We start from the raw sequence: 16,464 nt of genomic DNA on the forward strand, positions 1-16,464 counted from the left end.
GGTTTTAGCAAATCATGTCGTTTAATCTTTTAAAATATTCATACATCATCTGATATTGGTTATTCAGTACTTTGTAAACGTATTTCTACAACACTTAAGAACACTTATAACTTATAATGAATAGAAGCAAAGATTTCATCATATCATTACGTGAATGGTTATGTATGTTGTGGTCTTGTACATCTGAGCAAGACAGGAGAATTTATTGCCTGAGTTTTAGAAAGAATTTAAATGCAACTCTCATTATGATATGAATTTGTCTTTACAGCGTGCGAAGGATCCTGAATAAACAGTACGATCATTTATCATGGATTTAGAAATATAATGTTCCAGATATAATTTTGATGTATGTAATGTAATATATGCAGATAAATATTTAATTGTATGAAAGTTTACAAAATGGATATGAAAAAGATTAAAGTACAAGAGTAAATGAACAAAGAATACAAATAATTAACACAAAATAAAATGCAAACATAGAAAGCTAGAACTCCACCATAAGTTTAAAAGTAAATGAAAACAATTCCAATGTTTTATCAGCAAATATGAATATATGTTTAATTAAGAAGTTATGTATACTATAATGATTCCACCCCTGTAAAAGAGTTCACTAAAGAAAGAAGTTGATTTTTGTGGTTTTTTTTGGTGTGGAGAAAGTGTGCTGATTCTTTTATTCAATTTTATTCCATTTCTATATTTTTCTCCGTTATGCAAATGTTCTTCAATGAGTATCACAATTTGTTTTAAGTTATATAACATCACCAAAAAAAAAAAAAAAAAAGGACATCAAGAATACTGCTTGGTATCCAAAAAATTTTCTGGTGATATTCAAAATGAAATAACTATTGCTTAAGGAAAAAAAATAAAATTACATGTAAAGCACACACATATTTTTTAAAATTTAGTAATAAAAATGATACATGCATGTGTGTATACAGATAGAAACACATGTACGTATACATATGTAAGAGGGAAGTGATTTTAAAATAGCAGAAAATACAGTTGGCCCTTGAACTACATGGGTTTTAACTGTGCAGGCTTACTTACATATGGATTTTTTATCATACAGTACAGACTATTTTTCCTTATGATTTTCTTATAACATTGTCTATTCTCTAGCTTACTTATTGCAAGAACACAGCAGATAAAACATGACATACAAAATATGTGTTTCTGGTATTGGGAAGGCTTCCAGTCCACAGTAGGTTATTAGTGGTTAAGTTTTAGGGGAGTCAAAAGTTACATGCAGATTTTTGACTACATAGGGGTTTGGCATCCCTAATCCCCATGTTGTTCAAGGATCAACTGTACACAGAAAACTGCTAATGAGCTGGTGAGAAATCAACACCTCCCATAATCACAAAATAACATATTCAAAAATTTTAAAATCTGAACAAATGATGCAATGCCCCTATTTTCAAAAAGTATGTTTGAACTGCTTCTCCAATGTACGTGCTTGTTCATTTGTGAGTCCAAGGGACTCCTCACTCTGTGAATTTCAAAACAATTTCTGAAAAGTTTTCAGAGGAAGACTCTTGGGTTTTACTTGTGTTTTACAGCAAACCCATAAACCTCATGCATTCCAAATGGGCATGTAGCACATATTTCAGCAAGGGAATTTTTTAGTAAATGTCATATTTCAAAGTTATATGCCATGTTTGAAGTTATACTTCAAAAAAATTCCAAATTTGTGATCATATTTTCACAATACCTGGTACCTGGTCTTTAAGTAACTTTATCAATACTTTGTATTGGCTTTATCACAGATTTTCTATCATTCCTAAATTTTTAAAAATTTTTTTTCAACGTTTTTATTTATTTTGGGGACAGAGAGAGACAGAGCATGAACGGGGGAGGGGCAGAGAGAGAGGGAGACACAGAATCGGAAACAGGCTCCAGGCTCTGAGCCATCAGCCCAGAGCCCGACGCGGGGCTCGAACTCACGGACCGCGAGATCGTGACCTGGCTGAAGTCGGACGCTCAACCGACTGTGCCACCCAGGCGCCCCTATCATTCCTAAATTTAAGAGGAAGAATGATTTTGAAATTTATTCATTTATTAACTAAACATACAAAACATACCTGATATTGATGTTAATGATTTTTAAAATTATACATACTGCCAATTATAACATATAACATAAGCTTATATGACACAAAGAATTAATAGGTTTGAGCTTTTAAGAGTCGTCTGAAGGAGAGAGGAGTTCCCATCTCATGGTTGTATCAATTTCTTCTTCAAAATTCCCCAGCTCCTGTTCCTTAGAAAGCTCTAAAAATACCTAAACAGGAGACATAGCAGAAGGAAAAAGAATATCAAGTTGTTTATTGTCTTCCAAATTAATAAGAAATATAAATGGTACTAGCGTGTGAAATTTACAGGAATGATACAAAACCATCAAAGCTGACCCACCTTTTCCAATGTGCACTGGGAGAGGCTGTATTCTTCCAGGTTAAATTTATGTTTCACTGGGGGGGGGGGGGGGGGTGAAAAAAAAGACAAATAGCAGATGCTTACAATTTATTACTAAGGATTTTTTCAAAGGCATACAAAATAAAAATACACACGATTAAAATAAATAGAACATAAAGCTGAAAAAAAACGCTTGGTGAAAGAATGGAATCACGAAAAGTCATAGTGTTAATATAAATGCAAATTAAAACTCTTAAATACAGAGAAAAAACTGAGGGTTATGGGGGTGGGGGGTTAGAGGGATGGGGAAAAGGGAGATGGGCATTGAGGAGGGCACTTGTTGGGATGAGCCCTGGGTGTTGTACGTAAGCGATGAATCACGGGAATCTACTCCTGAAGCCAAGGCTACACTGTATGCTAGCTAACTTGACAATAAATAAACTTTTACAAATGCAAATTAAATTAATCTTGATAGTAGAGTTTTCTCATATTACATTTCGATATGGTTTATTACTTAGTATATATGTCTTGGGAGACATATGAATTCCTTGAGGAACTACATAATTGATTAGTACATTCTTACACAGAAGGAAGATTTCAATCCCATCCCTTCCACTTTGAAAGGACCCAACACTTCTGTGTCACTGTCTTCAGCCAGTTTATCTGCTGTACCAAGCTCTATGCTGGGCGTTCCCCCCCCCCCACCCCCCCCACCCCCCCCCCCCCCCCCCCCCCCCCCCCCCCCCCCCCCCCCCCCCCCCCCCCCCGGGAAATCCTCGTGAGACTGGTCATCGAATTTACATATTCAAGTGTTCACAGTTCACTACTCACCCAGTGAGAATCTTCTGTGTGTGAGCCACCCTTGGAACCATAGGCAAAGGAGGGGCGAAAACAAAACCCCTGCGTTCTAAGGGCAGGAGTATGGGCCTTAAATAAATAAGGACTTAAATATATAGTAAATGATGATTACTACTAGGGAGGAAAGATAAATCAGGTAAAGGAAACAGGAAGTGCCAAGCACTCTTTTTTTTTACAGGATGGCTGGGGCTGGCCATAGTTACCAGGTAAGAATTGAGCGAAACTTGAAAGAAGTGAGAAAGCAAGGTGGGTAGTTAGGAAACAGAATTTCACGAAGCAGAATCAGCAAGTGCAAAGTCCTGAGGCAGGAGTGTGCAAGTCTGGTAGCATTTAGGAAGTACTGGGAAGTCAGGGTGTCCAGAGCGGAGGGAATAAACCTGGGATTCGTATTCTCTCAAACACGATGGGCCAGGTACAGGTCTAGACACTTGACAAACGAACTCATTTAATCTTCCCAATGAGCCTGCCAGGTGGGCACTGATATTACCTCTCATTTCTAATGTTTTAAAATGTTTATTTATTTTTTTAGAAAGAGAGAGAGAGAGAGAGCAGGGGAGGGGCAGAGTGAGGGAGACAGAGGATCTGAAGCAGGCTCTGGGCACTGACAGCTGAGAACCCGATGGGGGTTTCGAACTCACGCACCGGGAGATCGTGACCTGAGCTGAAGCCCCACGCTCAACCGACTGAGCCTCCCGGGCTCCCTTACCCCTCATTTAGAGATGGGTCATCTTAGACCTGCAGAGATTCAGTGGCTTTACCAAGGTAGAGGGGCTGGCACAGGAGTTGGGGGTTTTCACCACTGTGCTGTGTGAGAAATTACTCCATGACAGTCTGCTGAAAGCCAATGAAGAGGAAGAACAGAGAATTTCCAGTGGCAAGAGGAGCCATGCACAATGCAGGGGACAGACTGAGCAAGAGACACGGACGGTTCATTCACTGTGACAGGAAGGCAGAACACACAGGCACAGAGGCAGGTCTCCTGATGGATGGGGGCAAGGTGTTCCGCTCAGGTCACATGATCTTATGGTGGGTGGGATGGGAGACTTGTGTCAGGCTCCAGGCTGACAGTGCAGAGCCTGCTTGGGATTCTCTCTCTCCCCCTCTTTCTGCCCCTCCCCTGCTCATGCTCTCTCTCTCTCTCCTTCTCTCTCAAAATAAACTTAAACAAAAGAAAAATATATTACACATATTACACAATTATCTACCATGAAATTATTACCTAAGTCTGAACAGATTCTTCCAAAATTTTATTTTATAAGGATAACTCTTACCTGCCTCTAATTTGTGAAAGGTCTGAGATAGAGGGTACACATCCGCCAAAGGTATCTTATAGGTCAAGAAGGACGAACACCTGGGAATACGAAAAATGTCATATTTGACGTTGAGTTTCAAGGGGAGAAGATGACCATCAAAATAAATACTGATATTAACATCAGTTTCCTCTGAAGAAAATAAAAATAATGCCAGTTAACATATGGCTTACATATAGAACAAATAACATGACCGATGGAAAATCCTTAAAAGGTCTTTGGTGGCTGCCTGTTGGAGCGAATTCTCCTAGAAATAATGCAGCTTATCTGCATATATGCTCAGCGTATGTAACCCTTTCTGTTATTGTTGAACACGGGCATCTGAACTGATCCCTTTGCTTAGTTCAAATTAGGTTGCAATTAGGGGCGCCTGGGTGGCTCTGTCGGTTAAGCGCCGACTTGGGCTCAGGTCACGATCTTGCCGTTCGTGAGTTCAAGCCCCGCGTCGGGCTCTGTGCTGACAGCCTGGAGCCTGCTTCGGATTCTGTGTCCCCCTCTCTCACTGTTCCTTTCCTGCTCTGTCTCTGTCTCTCACAAATAAATAAACATTAAAAAAATTTTTTAATTAGGTTTTAATTAATTAATATTTCATCTTTGTCACTAGAAATCTAAGGGAAGGGGGATGTGAGGTTCAGAGAGAGGGACAGACTAGGGAAAGTTCCAAAGGCTTTAACTATAAACTTCCCTGAGCTCTGAGGACAGGAAGAGCCGGAATGGATTCGGATTCGTGGCGTCTTGTTTCCACTTGCCACTTCCAGCTGCATGACTTCGTGCCTAGTCTCAGCTCATCCTCAAATGGCTGTCTGATGCCCCCGGCTGGCCCTAGAGCTGCTCACACCTCCAGCCCCGGCCCCTTTCAGCCCAGCCCTTCCTCTTCCAGCCTTGCCGCCCATGGCCATCCCACCTAGATCAAAATCGCTTCTTGGAGTTGTAACACCAAGAGGCTGGAAACAGGACTGGGTTACTTGCCCTGAGAGAGTTCCGTTATATTCATGCTGGGCTAAAATGGAAATAGCAGTTGCTATCCCTGCTTCTTTGGCGTGCTCCTCTCTCCAAGGAGTTCCAAATTCAGTTCTTGTCCCGCCTCCTCGCACCACCACCAACCTGTCCCCCACCAACAGGCAGGCATACACAAACACACGCGGACGTACAGGTCCACACACGCGCCTTTCTGTTCTCCGTTTTGAGGCGTGAAAACTCATTAGAGGGAGAATGTTTGATGATCTCGACTGCTGTTTGTTTCCTAGAGGGGAATTCACCCTAAATACGTTACATCTTTTAAACTGTAAATATTTACATCTTTTAAATATTTTCAGGGAGGTCTGTGGAAGGCGCATGGGGCCAACCGTGGTCCCGTGTGGGTTCCATGCAGGAGAAGTTCCTTTCCCCCAATTTTTCCAAGTCCTGTTTTGGGTTGGGGCCAGCCCTGGATGGCTGAGGAGGCTCATGCAAGGTGTCCTCAAGCCTTCCCAGGGGAGACAGCTTCCTGGGTGGCTCTCCAACCTCTTACGATCTGGAGGAGTCTGTAAATCGGTTTTTGAGGTCCCTAACTATTATTATGAAGTCAAATCATCCTGAAGTTCTCACAGAGCAGAAAAGAAACCACTTGAGTGGGTAAAGCCAACAGGTTTTTCCATAATCAGAAGCTCCTTCACCTTTCCTGCTGTGCAGCCTGTGGGAAGAGCTTCAGAATCTCGGCTTGGACCCAAGTCACCTGGGACGATTCCTTCACTTTCAGTTCTAGTACGTAATCCTTGCCAAGTTTGTTTTTCAGGTGTTGGATGGAGCCGATGCACCTATGGGCAAGAAGGAAAACATGTTGGAAAAAATGTTACTCCTTAAATTTCTTACATTATTCCCCCCCTTTTTTTTTAATATTTATTTTTGAGAGAGGGGCAGAGAGAGTGGTAGAGAGAATCCCAAGCAGGCTCCCAGCCATCAGCGCAGAGCCCAATACGGAGCTCGAACCCACGAACGGTGAGATCATGACCTGAGCTGAAGTCAGACACTCAACTGACTGAGCCACTCTTAGATTATTTTCAAATTTCAGATGGAGGGAAAGGGGCATTCCTGAGCGAACCGAAGGAAAGAACTCTAGGTGCTCACAGCGATTTCACCCTTCCTGTGGGGAATCTTGTTCTGAGGGTCAAGCACAGACTCCAGAAGGACACCCACCTCAGCCTTCCAGACACCATGATGGCGACGCGGTCACAAATGGCCTCTGCTTCAGCCAGGTAATGGGTGGTCAGCAGGGCCCCCTTCTCTGTGTTTTTAATGGCTGCCTGGATCATCTGCCTGAAGCACATCAAAAAATTACCATTAAAAAAAGGGTGGAAAAAAAGAGAGAAATGGAGGGAGAATTGTAGAAAGAAAATACAGTTTAGGAATCATTTTTATCAGCCAAGTTTCTAATTAAAAAAGCAGAAATGTGAATATCGATTAGGTTTCTGATAATACGAAGTGTTTAATATTTTTAACGCTTTGATATTAATATTTAATATTTTTAGGTATGCCAACGGTATTCTGGTTAAGTATTTTTTAACATTTATATATTTTTGAGAGACACAGAGAGACAGAGTATGAGCAGGGGAGGGGCAGAGAGAGAGGGAGACAAGAATCCGAAGCAGGCTCTGGGCTCTGAGCTGTCAGCACAGAGCTCGACGTGGGACTCGAGCTCACAAACCACCAGATCATGACCTGAGCCGCAGTCAGACGCTTCACCGACTGAGCCACCCAGGCGCCCCAAGGGTTTTTTTCTTTTTTCAATGTGAATACCACATGAAGATGATACAACATCGGAGAATCTATGTGTTAAATATTTATTTTCCCAATTATACGGATTATCTCCACTAGATTAGAAATGAGTGGATTTGGTGTCCCGAGATCAGTTTAAAAACACAACTTTTGCATAAAGGTATACTCCTGGCTCTGAGGGTTATGATAACGCTCACCACATTTGCTGCTGCCCTCCTGGATCCATGCCCGTCGATGGTTCATCCAGAAGCAGGATAGGCGAATTTCCCAGGATGCTCAGCACAAAACACAACTGAAAAGCAGAGAGGCACCTTATTTCGCTGCTTCCATCATACCGGCCCTCAGAATAACATCACACATCACACACACCTTTCGAGTGGCTCCGGCCGTCAATTTCTGCACCGGCACATTTAGCTGTTCGCGCAGGGTGAAAGCATCCACCAGCCTGATGGGAGAAGGATGAGAATATCAGCGCAAAAGAGGATGTTTGGAAAGTGTGATCCCACAGCAGAGCAATAGCTTTTGGAGGGAAGCCTGGCACTGTTCTTCTGAAACTCGAACGATCGATCGGAGAGAAGAACAGTTCGTTTTGGAACACGGAAGGCTTTTCATCTCGTAAAAAGTCCTGGAGGGTAACTAGAATTTCGAACTTGGAATTGAAACGGATGCTTATTGGTGATCATTCATTCATTTAACACCGTCCATCATTATATGCATTGTTGTGTTTTTTAAAGATCCCTCCATCGAGGATGCAGGAAACAGCTCCCGTCCTCCAACCCTGCCCTACCACTGACACTCTCTGAAAAGGTGGAGGCGTCGCTTCTCCTCTCCGTTCTTTATTAGTGAATTCAGCATCAGTGGTACAGCCTCCCTCCCTGCCTCGGGACCGAAAGGGACCAGACGACCTCATTTTACCGTGAGATGGCAACCGTGGCGTCCCCTTTCCTCAGCCCTTTGATGGCAGTGAACACCTCCAGATGTTCCCTCACTGTCAGGCAGGGCCACAGCACGTTCTCCTGAGGACAGTACCCCAGGAAGCCCACCATGCTGTCTCCCCGATGACCCCAGCCTCTCAGCTCCACCTGAGAAAGTAAACCGGTTTTAGACCCACACGCCGCCTTTCCTCTCACCTCACGATTCCCCAAGACACCGCCACAAAGCTAAAAAATACCGCAAGTTTTTGAGCATCGACACACTATTATCAGATTGAAATCATAAAGCCTTTGTCTTTCTCTGTCTGACTTATTTCACTCATTTCACAGTATACCCTCTACGCCCAACCACGCTGTTGCAAATGATAGAGATATTGAAATCATTATATTGTATACCTGAAACTAATTTAACACTGTTAACTGCGCTTCAATAAAAAAGGGCTTAATTAAAAAGATAAATAAACAGACAAAAATTAAAAAGCTAAAAAAATGAATACAATAGACATCGGTTCATACATTTCTTCTAGAAAATCATCGAAGCTGCTAAAAACAGAGTCTCACGAAGATACAGCCTGCATTTATCACGAAATTTATAGTTTGGGAATAAAAAAATCATTCTTCCATTCTTTACTACCTCTCCAGCTGTGGGCTTTGCGATCCCAGAAATCATTCTAATAGATGAACTTTTACCGGCACCGTTAGGTCCTAGCAGTCCCAAAATCTCACCTGAAAGAGAACCACTGATTATCAATCTGGGAAGTGAATCATCACAAACTCCACGCACGGCACTATTTTGAAATTGATCACATACATGCAATTCATGTCGCCAAACCATGTCCTTTAACTCCTATAATTATATGGAATGATAGTGAAAAGCTTGTGGGTTTGATGTCAATAAGTCTTTTGTCTCCCAGATTACTTTTTTTCAGGGAAAAATGTGCCAGGTGCTTTTCGGTAGTAGGCACCAGATGTTCTGAGACCATGGTTGAGTGATCCCTAAACTTGGAAAGGCAGGGACATTTTTGTCCATCCCGAATTCCCCCACCTGCATCCAAGCCACCATTGTCTTTCATCTGAACTGATATAAGAGCCCCTTAACTTGTCTGGCACCCATATTTACAAGCCAATAATAGCCAATGTGCAATTTTTTTGCGACGCTTAAGCGCTAACCAAAAGCTGGCTAAAACCTCTCTGGTGGCATTCTACTAACTTGGTATAAAAATCTCAACCTGTGGCTGTATTTCGCAGAGTGGCATCTAGTCTGGCCCTGCTCCCGACTCGGACTTCCTCTCTCCCATCTGCGGCTGCATCACTAGTCTCTCCGTGCCTCGACCATTCCAAAGGCAACCCCAGGTCTGAGTCCCTGTCTGTGATGTTCTCTCTCCCTGGGTGCTCTTACCTCTTCCTGTTCGCATAACTGACACCTTCTTATCACCCAGGTCTTGGCTTAAACATTACTGCTCTAGAAAGGTCTTCCCTAACCCTAAGTGAATGTAGCCCCAAGCTGCTCATGCCATTTCACGTATCTGAATGCTCCACATAGACATTGCTTGCTATGTGCTGGGGCGCCTGGGTGGCTCGGTCGGTTAAGCGGCAGACTTCGGCTCAGGTCATGACTTCATGGTTCATGAGTTCAAGCCCAGCGTTAGGCTCTGGGATGATAGCTTGGAGCCTGGTGCCTGCTTCAGATTCTGTATCTCCCTTTCCCTCTGCCCCTTCCTCCCCCCTCAAAATAAGCATTAAAAAAAAAATATATATATATATATATGAAAGAAATTGCTTTTGTGCTGACACTTTTCTTGATAAGTTAGTTTTGTTTTTTGATCCTCTCTTAGGATGTAAAATCTATGAGGATAGCGACTTGCCTATTTCTTTCATGATTATATTCCAGCACCCAAAGTAGTCCCTGGCATGCTTAAAAAATATATGTTGAGTGAATGAATGAATGAATGAATGCTTCAGCAAGTACAATGGTGCCTATAAGATAGATGTTCAGTGGGTACTTTTCAAATAATGGTGAATAAGCTTAAGTGATTCTGCCAAACCTTTTTTAACACAGAAGGAGATATTTCTTGCTGCTATTTTCTTCTTTCTCTTTGAGAAGCAACTTTTCTTCTGCCCTGCATACTCTTTGTGGAGACAGCTAGCAATTATGACAGGTTTCTGGAATAGAGGACAGTGTGATTTTCCTCTTAAGCTTCAGAGATGTTATGTTCCTATGTTCTCACTGCTGGAATCTTTCTTACTCTATGTCATAAAACAAAGTATATTTCAGATGGACAGTAATCAAATCAATACCACTTGTTTCAAATGTAATGTGCATTCGTTGATGTCAACAATATTTCTTGCTTCTAAAATTAACACAGATAGCTTCGTGGAAACTGGCTCATTGCCTTCCCAGAAGTGCCCAAGCTCACGGGCACATCATAACATCTGTCTAGCAGATAAAAGAGTAACCCTTTAAATCTTAATCCCTATTCAGCATTTTAAAACAAATCTCACCTAAATTCCCCAACTTGGGAAATGTTTGGTTTTGAAATGATAACTCTACCTATCAAAGCCCATTTTTCTCAAAAGGGGAATAGCACCGGGGCTCCTGGGCGGCTCAGTCAGTTGAGGGTCCCACTTTGGCTCAGGTCATGATCTCCTGGTTCCTGGGTTCGAGCCCTGCGTCACGCTCTGTGCTGACAGCTCAGAGCCTGGAGCCTGCTTCGGATTCTTGTCTCCCTCTCTCTCTCTGCCCCTCCCCCACTCGCGTTCTGTCTCTTTCTCGCTCAAAAATAAACATTAAAAAAAATTTTTTTTTACAGTGGAATAAAACCATTATATTCTGTGTTCTCCTTTGACCTTGAGGACACCCCAAAGAAGCGCTTGCATATTTAAGAATTACGAAAAGGCACTAACTCTGGGGGACCTGGGTGGCTCAGTCGGTTAAGCGGCCGACTTCAGCTCAGGTCAGGATCTCATGGTCTGTGAGTTCGAGCCCCGCGTCGGGCTCTGTGCTGACAGCTCAGAGCCTGGAGCCCGCTTCCGATTCTGTGTCTCCCTCTCTCTCTGCCCCTCCCCTGCTCATGCTCTGTCTCTCTCTGTCTCAAAAATAAATAAATGTTTAAAAAAAAAATTTTTTTTTTAAAAGGGCACCGAACTCCAAACTTTCGCAATGAAAACCAGCATATCGCCCTCTATTCTCGATAGCTCGTGAATATAGGGCCGTTAACATCCACTTTGTCACTTGCTTTTCTACCTCCTCTGAGAGTGAAGTGGCCAGGGCAGTTGCCGTTCTTATTCTTTCTGCTTTCACATCTTCATCCTCGTCACCAGGTTCTTCTGGATTGGGTTGAGCACCTCTACTTTGGGGGGAAATTCTGTGGACAAAACGAAATGTAGGACAGAGGTTTCTTCGTTATGAATGATATCCTTCAGTCAGCAGCTCTGTGATCGTGCCATTGTCCTTTCTTTCAGTAAACTGGTGATGATGATCATGGCCCTGTGAATACACTGCTTCTGCTTTCCCCAAGAGCTCCCATCCCCGTGGCCAGAATTGCTCCCTTCATGCCCTCCATGTTGTTGCCCGTCTTCCAGTTAGAATCTCTCACCCGTGCGAATGTGCTGACAAATAACTGCTGCTGCTTTCAAAATCAGAATCAGGTCACCTACATCTTCTCTGTTGACTCTGAGCCCAACTTAAGGACACCTGACATTTGTTTCAGCATCTTTTACTGTCTGCCCTTCCTAGAGCTCTTCTGGAAGGTCCCTGTTATGACATACTCTGGGCTACATTCCTCAACCAACTCCATCCCACCTCCTCTGTGCAAGGACACGTGATCACCTGAGAGGAGAGACTGGCATATCTGAGTACTCATTAAATTCCGGAGGAGGGGCGCCTGGGTGGCTCAGTCGGTTGAGCGTCCGACTTCGGCCCAGGTCATGATCTCACGTCCGTGAGTTCAAGCCCTGCGTCGGGCTCTGTGCTGACAGCTCAGAGCCTGGAGCCTGTTTTGGATTCTGTGTCTCCCTCTCTCTCTGACCCTCCCCCATTCATGTTCTGTCTCTCTCTGTCTCAAAAATAAATAAATGTTAAAAAAAAAAAATTAAATTCCGGAGGAATTGAAAACTTCCCTCCGCCGATGAGTGACAGAGAGTCCTGTTTCTAGGCAGTAAGTCAGCAATCCAGTGACCATCGTGAAAATCAGCCTGCTGCGTACGTTGTCAATATAAACCCGCGCCAACAGGTCAGTAGCACAGCTGCTACGTAGGAAGGTTCAAATATGATACTAAATTCGAAATTAAGTTTTCTCCCAACCTGAAAACAGGATCCCTTCGCATTATTTTCTTTCCCCATTTTGCTTCCATGCATCTCAGGAGAAACACCAGTATCAATGTCTGAAAGTAGGGCTAGGAGCAAAGAACAGCGGTTACACGTCGGCATCAGTTCACAAATATTATTTAAGCATCTGAATTAAATTGGTGGCCTTTGTCTTCAGGTAAAATACAGGCAAATCATTCTTACAAGTCCAGGGAGAAAGCCGGCTGTCCAGTGACCATCCAGCTCCGTGCCTCCTTTCTGCTCACAACCCACATCCTGGCTGTCAGCCGAGTTGATCTGCTCTACCTTCAAAATCACCCAGAACCCAACTGCTTCTCACTCCTGCCTGTGCTGCTCCCTTCCAGGGTCCAGGCTGCCATGATTTCTTATCATGATATTGCAACACCTTGCTCCCTGGTCCCCTTCTCCTTCTCCTCCCCTTGCCCCCAACATCTATGCTCAACACAATAACTAGAACTACTCTTTTACAACATAAGTCTATAAATAAACTTAAAAACAAAAAAACACAGGGTGCCTGGGTGGCTCAGTCGGTTAAGCATCTGCCTCTTGATGCTCAGGTCATGATCTCATAGGTTTACGGGTTCGAGCCCCGCATCGCACTTTGCATTGGCAGCACAGAGCCTGCTTGGGATCTTCTCTCTCTTCCTCTCTCTCTGCCCCTCTCCCACTCACACTGTCTCTGTCTCTCTCAAAACAAATAAACTTGAAAACAATAAAATAAACTAAAACATAAGTCTAATCATACTGCTTTGCTTAAAACCCTCCAATGAGTCCTCAGTTACTCAAAGAAAAGGTAGTCCTTAGAGTGACCCAGAATGCTCTGTGTCAGCTCTTTCTGTCCTCTTTGCACTTTACCCCGTGACCTCTGAGATCTTCTCTTGTACCCTTCTCTCCTTGGTCACTCTGCCACAATCACACTGGCCTCCTTGCTTACCCTGGGACAAGCCAGGGCCCCTCGTGCCCCTATTACAGGAATGCTCTTCCCCAAGCTCTCCCTACAGCCTGCTTTCTTGCCCCACCTCCAATCTTTAGTTCTCACTCAGGCCTTTCTTGACTACCCATTGGACACAATATATACTATTTATTTTAGTTTATTATCTGGCTCCTTCAACCAGAATATAAACTCTACAGGGGCAGGGACTTCTGTCCAGTTTTGCTTCTACGTCTGGAAAAGTAATGACACGTTGTATCCAGAGACAGTAGCTTTCTTCAGCCCAAGCATACCAACAAAATCATCTTTCCCTTTCATTTTTATTATTCAACGTTGCCCTTTTTATCTCTAATTCAAAGGACTTAAGTTACATTGAACCTGTGTTTCTTACAAGCTCTCTCAAACTTGGAGGTGGCATAAACAGGATAAATAAACACGAAAAGTTAATTTTATATTAAATTCTGGACTTACCCAGTCCACTCAGGCATATAAAAACTAACTCATGATTTGGACTCATGTCTGAATTATCTTATTCTGAGACTGTATCAAAAGGGCTTTCAAAGCTGGTACCCGTCAGATAAAACCAAATAGTTATTGTAGTAAATGGTAACTATAAAAAAAAAATAGGTAAAGAGGTAGAAAGGCCTTCTTACTATTAGGCATACTAGAAGATCAACTCCACTCAGATCAAAATGGCGGTCCTGATTGTCTGAATGGTACGCCTGGGCTCTCTGTGAAGACAGAAAGAAAAAGAGCTAAGTGGAAATTCATCAGCTTTATGATTTGCATTTAAATAATGAAATTCCAATAAACCAACCAACCAACCAACCAACCAACCAATCAATAAAATGAAATTCCACAAATTGCATATTTTCAATGCAAGCATCAAGCTTGAGTCCTCTGTATGCCCTGGTGACAAATATCCCACTGCAGGGAAGAGAGGGGACCCCTACTCAATGCTGTCTCCCAGTGAACAGGTGACCTGTGTCTGTTCTCTTTTCCAAACTTTTGTTGTTGTTGTTGTTTAATCTTTTGTTTTAACATTTGCTTCAGGTCTACTGAAGGCATCACAGAGAGAGTATTTGTCCCAAATGCCCCTCAAGAGCCTTTTCTGGGCCCCTTCCTACCCTGATGGTGACTTTCCCACCATAATAGTTAGCCACATCATGCTATTCTTCCTTCATCAGTCAGTACGTTCAGAAAGTAGCTCATTCTTCCTAAATAATATACGACAGATATAAGTTAGTGTGGTTCACTCGGCAGGTCTGCTTATATTTTAGGGGATTGCTTTAAGCAAAGGAAGGGATTTCCAATTGAGAATTCTAAGTGTTCCTCAATCAATGGAAAAGTGCTTTTGCAGACAGAGGGCTTTCCAGGGGCCCCAAGAACATGAGGGATTAGGGCAGCTTTCTCTACTTTCTTTGAAGTATCATCCAGGATGATGTGGGGCCCTAAAGAGCATCTTCCTGGTTGAGCTATCCAGCACATCTATCTCCTCGTGCATTTCTTTCCATTTGAATCCCACTTTCTTTTTTTTTTTTTTTCAACGTTTATTTATTTTTGGGACAGAGAGAGACAGAGCATGAACGGGGGAGGGGCAGAGAGAGAGGGAGACACAGAATCGGAAACAGGCTCCAGGCTCTGAGCCATCAGCCCAGAGCCTGACGCGGGGCTCGAACTCACGGACCACGAGATCGTGACCTGGCTGAAGTCGGACGCTTAACCGACTGCGCCACCCAGGCGCCCCGAATCCCACTTTCTTTAATGCCTCCTGGTCTTTCCTGTTTCAGTGCCTTTGCCTCCCTCCACAGAACATACTTACCTTCTGCCCCCCTCTCCTGCTAATTAATTCTGACTCATTCTTCAGGATCCTGTGGAAGCATTGCTTCCCCCAGAAGAATCATCTGACTCTCTAGATCATGTCAGCTGTGCTTTGTATCTTGCCCTTGGCACTTTGCCCTTCTCTTTTGGAACTTTTAAGCCTTTTGCACTGAGTTGTTTCACCAAGTGAATGGTGAAAGAATGAATTGTACTATCTTGCTCATCAGGTGTCCCCAATGACCCGCACAGTACCTGACACAGAATACTGTTTCCCAAAGACAAGCACAGGGTCCAACACAGACCACTGGTTAATGTGTATTTTCGAATGAATAAATGGCCCTGTATATGGTTTTATCCTCACAATGGATAATGAATACCTATTAAACTAGGCAACGGTTTTCAATCTGGCATTAGATTTGAATAGCATTTGACAATGCTTACGTTTTGCAAAGTGCATATGGCAAAACTTTATTGAGGTTAATTTTTCATGCCAGGAAATTCACCCATTTTAAGTATACAATTCAAGGATTTTCAGTAAATTTACAGAGTTGGGAGAGCATCACCACAATTCACCTTAGTAACATTTTCATCACCCCAAAGAGATACCTCATTTGCATTTGCTATCAAACCCCATTCCCAACCCAACCCAACCCCAGGAAACCACTAGCCTGCGTTCTGTCTTTACGGAATTGGGGCAAAGCACTTTAATAGGCTGCATATTCAAAATTAATGACATATTAACGGTTAATATTTCTTACCTCTGCCAAAAAAGCTAGAAATTCACCCATGGTGGATGAGGGAATTAATATCATGCTGGAAATCAAGACAGGTAAGTTGAAGTGATTCATTAGAAGGGTGTCAAACATAATGGTTGAGGTCTACAAGGCAAGTGAAGATATATTGCAGGTCAGACATATACAGTCCATTGATATTGGGGAAAATATTTAAAATGTAAATGTTATCATCTATATCAGAATTTCCCCACATACAGATTTACCACTTTCAGATGGAGAAGGGAAGGGAGGGGTTTTAGTTAATGAGAATAAACGTGACTGTGAGCTCCCCAACAGAAACATTTTACATAAAAACCTGGAGATTAAGGCAAAGACTTCCTAAGAG

The 16,464-nt window shown here is 42.9% G+C and overlaps 1 protein-coding gene across 3 annotated transcripts in view; it reads right to left on the reverse strand.

The window, feature by feature from the left end:
* Nucleotides 1-2,035: 2,035 nt before the first annotated feature.
* Nucleotides 2,036-16,464, reverse strand: part of ABCA6 (ATP binding cassette subfamily A member 6) — a 59,963-nt gene continuing 45,534 nt past the window's right edge. For 2 of the 3 annotated variants that reach the window (XM_043585119.1, XM_043585120.1), the window contains 14 exons: nucleotides 16,104-16,223; nucleotides 14,178-14,255; nucleotides 12,570-12,661; nucleotides 11,511-11,631; nucleotides 10,312-10,429; nucleotides 8,901-8,992; nucleotides 8,250-8,416; nucleotides 7,704-7,779; nucleotides 7,532-7,626; nucleotides 6,756-6,875; nucleotides 6,236-6,376; nucleotides 4,542-4,621; nucleotides 2,413-2,468; nucleotides 2,036-2,281 (listed from right to left, as the gene is read on the reverse strand). In XM_043585119.1, the coding sequence (XP_043441054.1) occupies nucleotides 2,180-2,281; nucleotides 2,413-2,468; nucleotides 4,542-4,621; nucleotides 6,236-6,376; nucleotides 6,756-6,875; nucleotides 7,532-7,626; nucleotides 7,704-7,779; nucleotides 8,250-8,416; nucleotides 8,901-8,992; nucleotides 10,312-10,429; nucleotides 11,511-11,631; nucleotides 12,570-12,661; nucleotides 14,178-14,255; nucleotides 16,104-16,223 (1,458 nt within the window). In that variant the 3' untranslated portion in view covers nucleotides 2,036-2,179. Of the gene's footprint in view, nucleotides 2,282-2,412; nucleotides 2,469-4,541; nucleotides 4,622-6,235; nucleotides 6,377-6,755; nucleotides 6,876-7,531; nucleotides 7,627-7,703; nucleotides 7,780-8,249; nucleotides 8,417-8,900; nucleotides 8,993-10,311; nucleotides 10,430-11,510; nucleotides 11,632-12,569; nucleotides 12,662-14,177; nucleotides 14,256-16,103; nucleotides 16,224-16,464 lie in introns of those variants that run through there. The other variant, XM_043585121.1, reaches the window with a different exon arrangement.

Source organism: Prionailurus bengalensis, chromosome E1, assembly GCF_016509475.1.
Source record: "Prionailurus bengalensis isolate Pbe53 chromosome E1, Fcat_Pben_1.1_paternal_pri, whole genome shotgun sequence".
Lineage (NCBI taxonomy): Eukaryota > Metazoa > Chordata > Mammalia > Carnivora > Felidae > Prionailurus > Prionailurus bengalensis.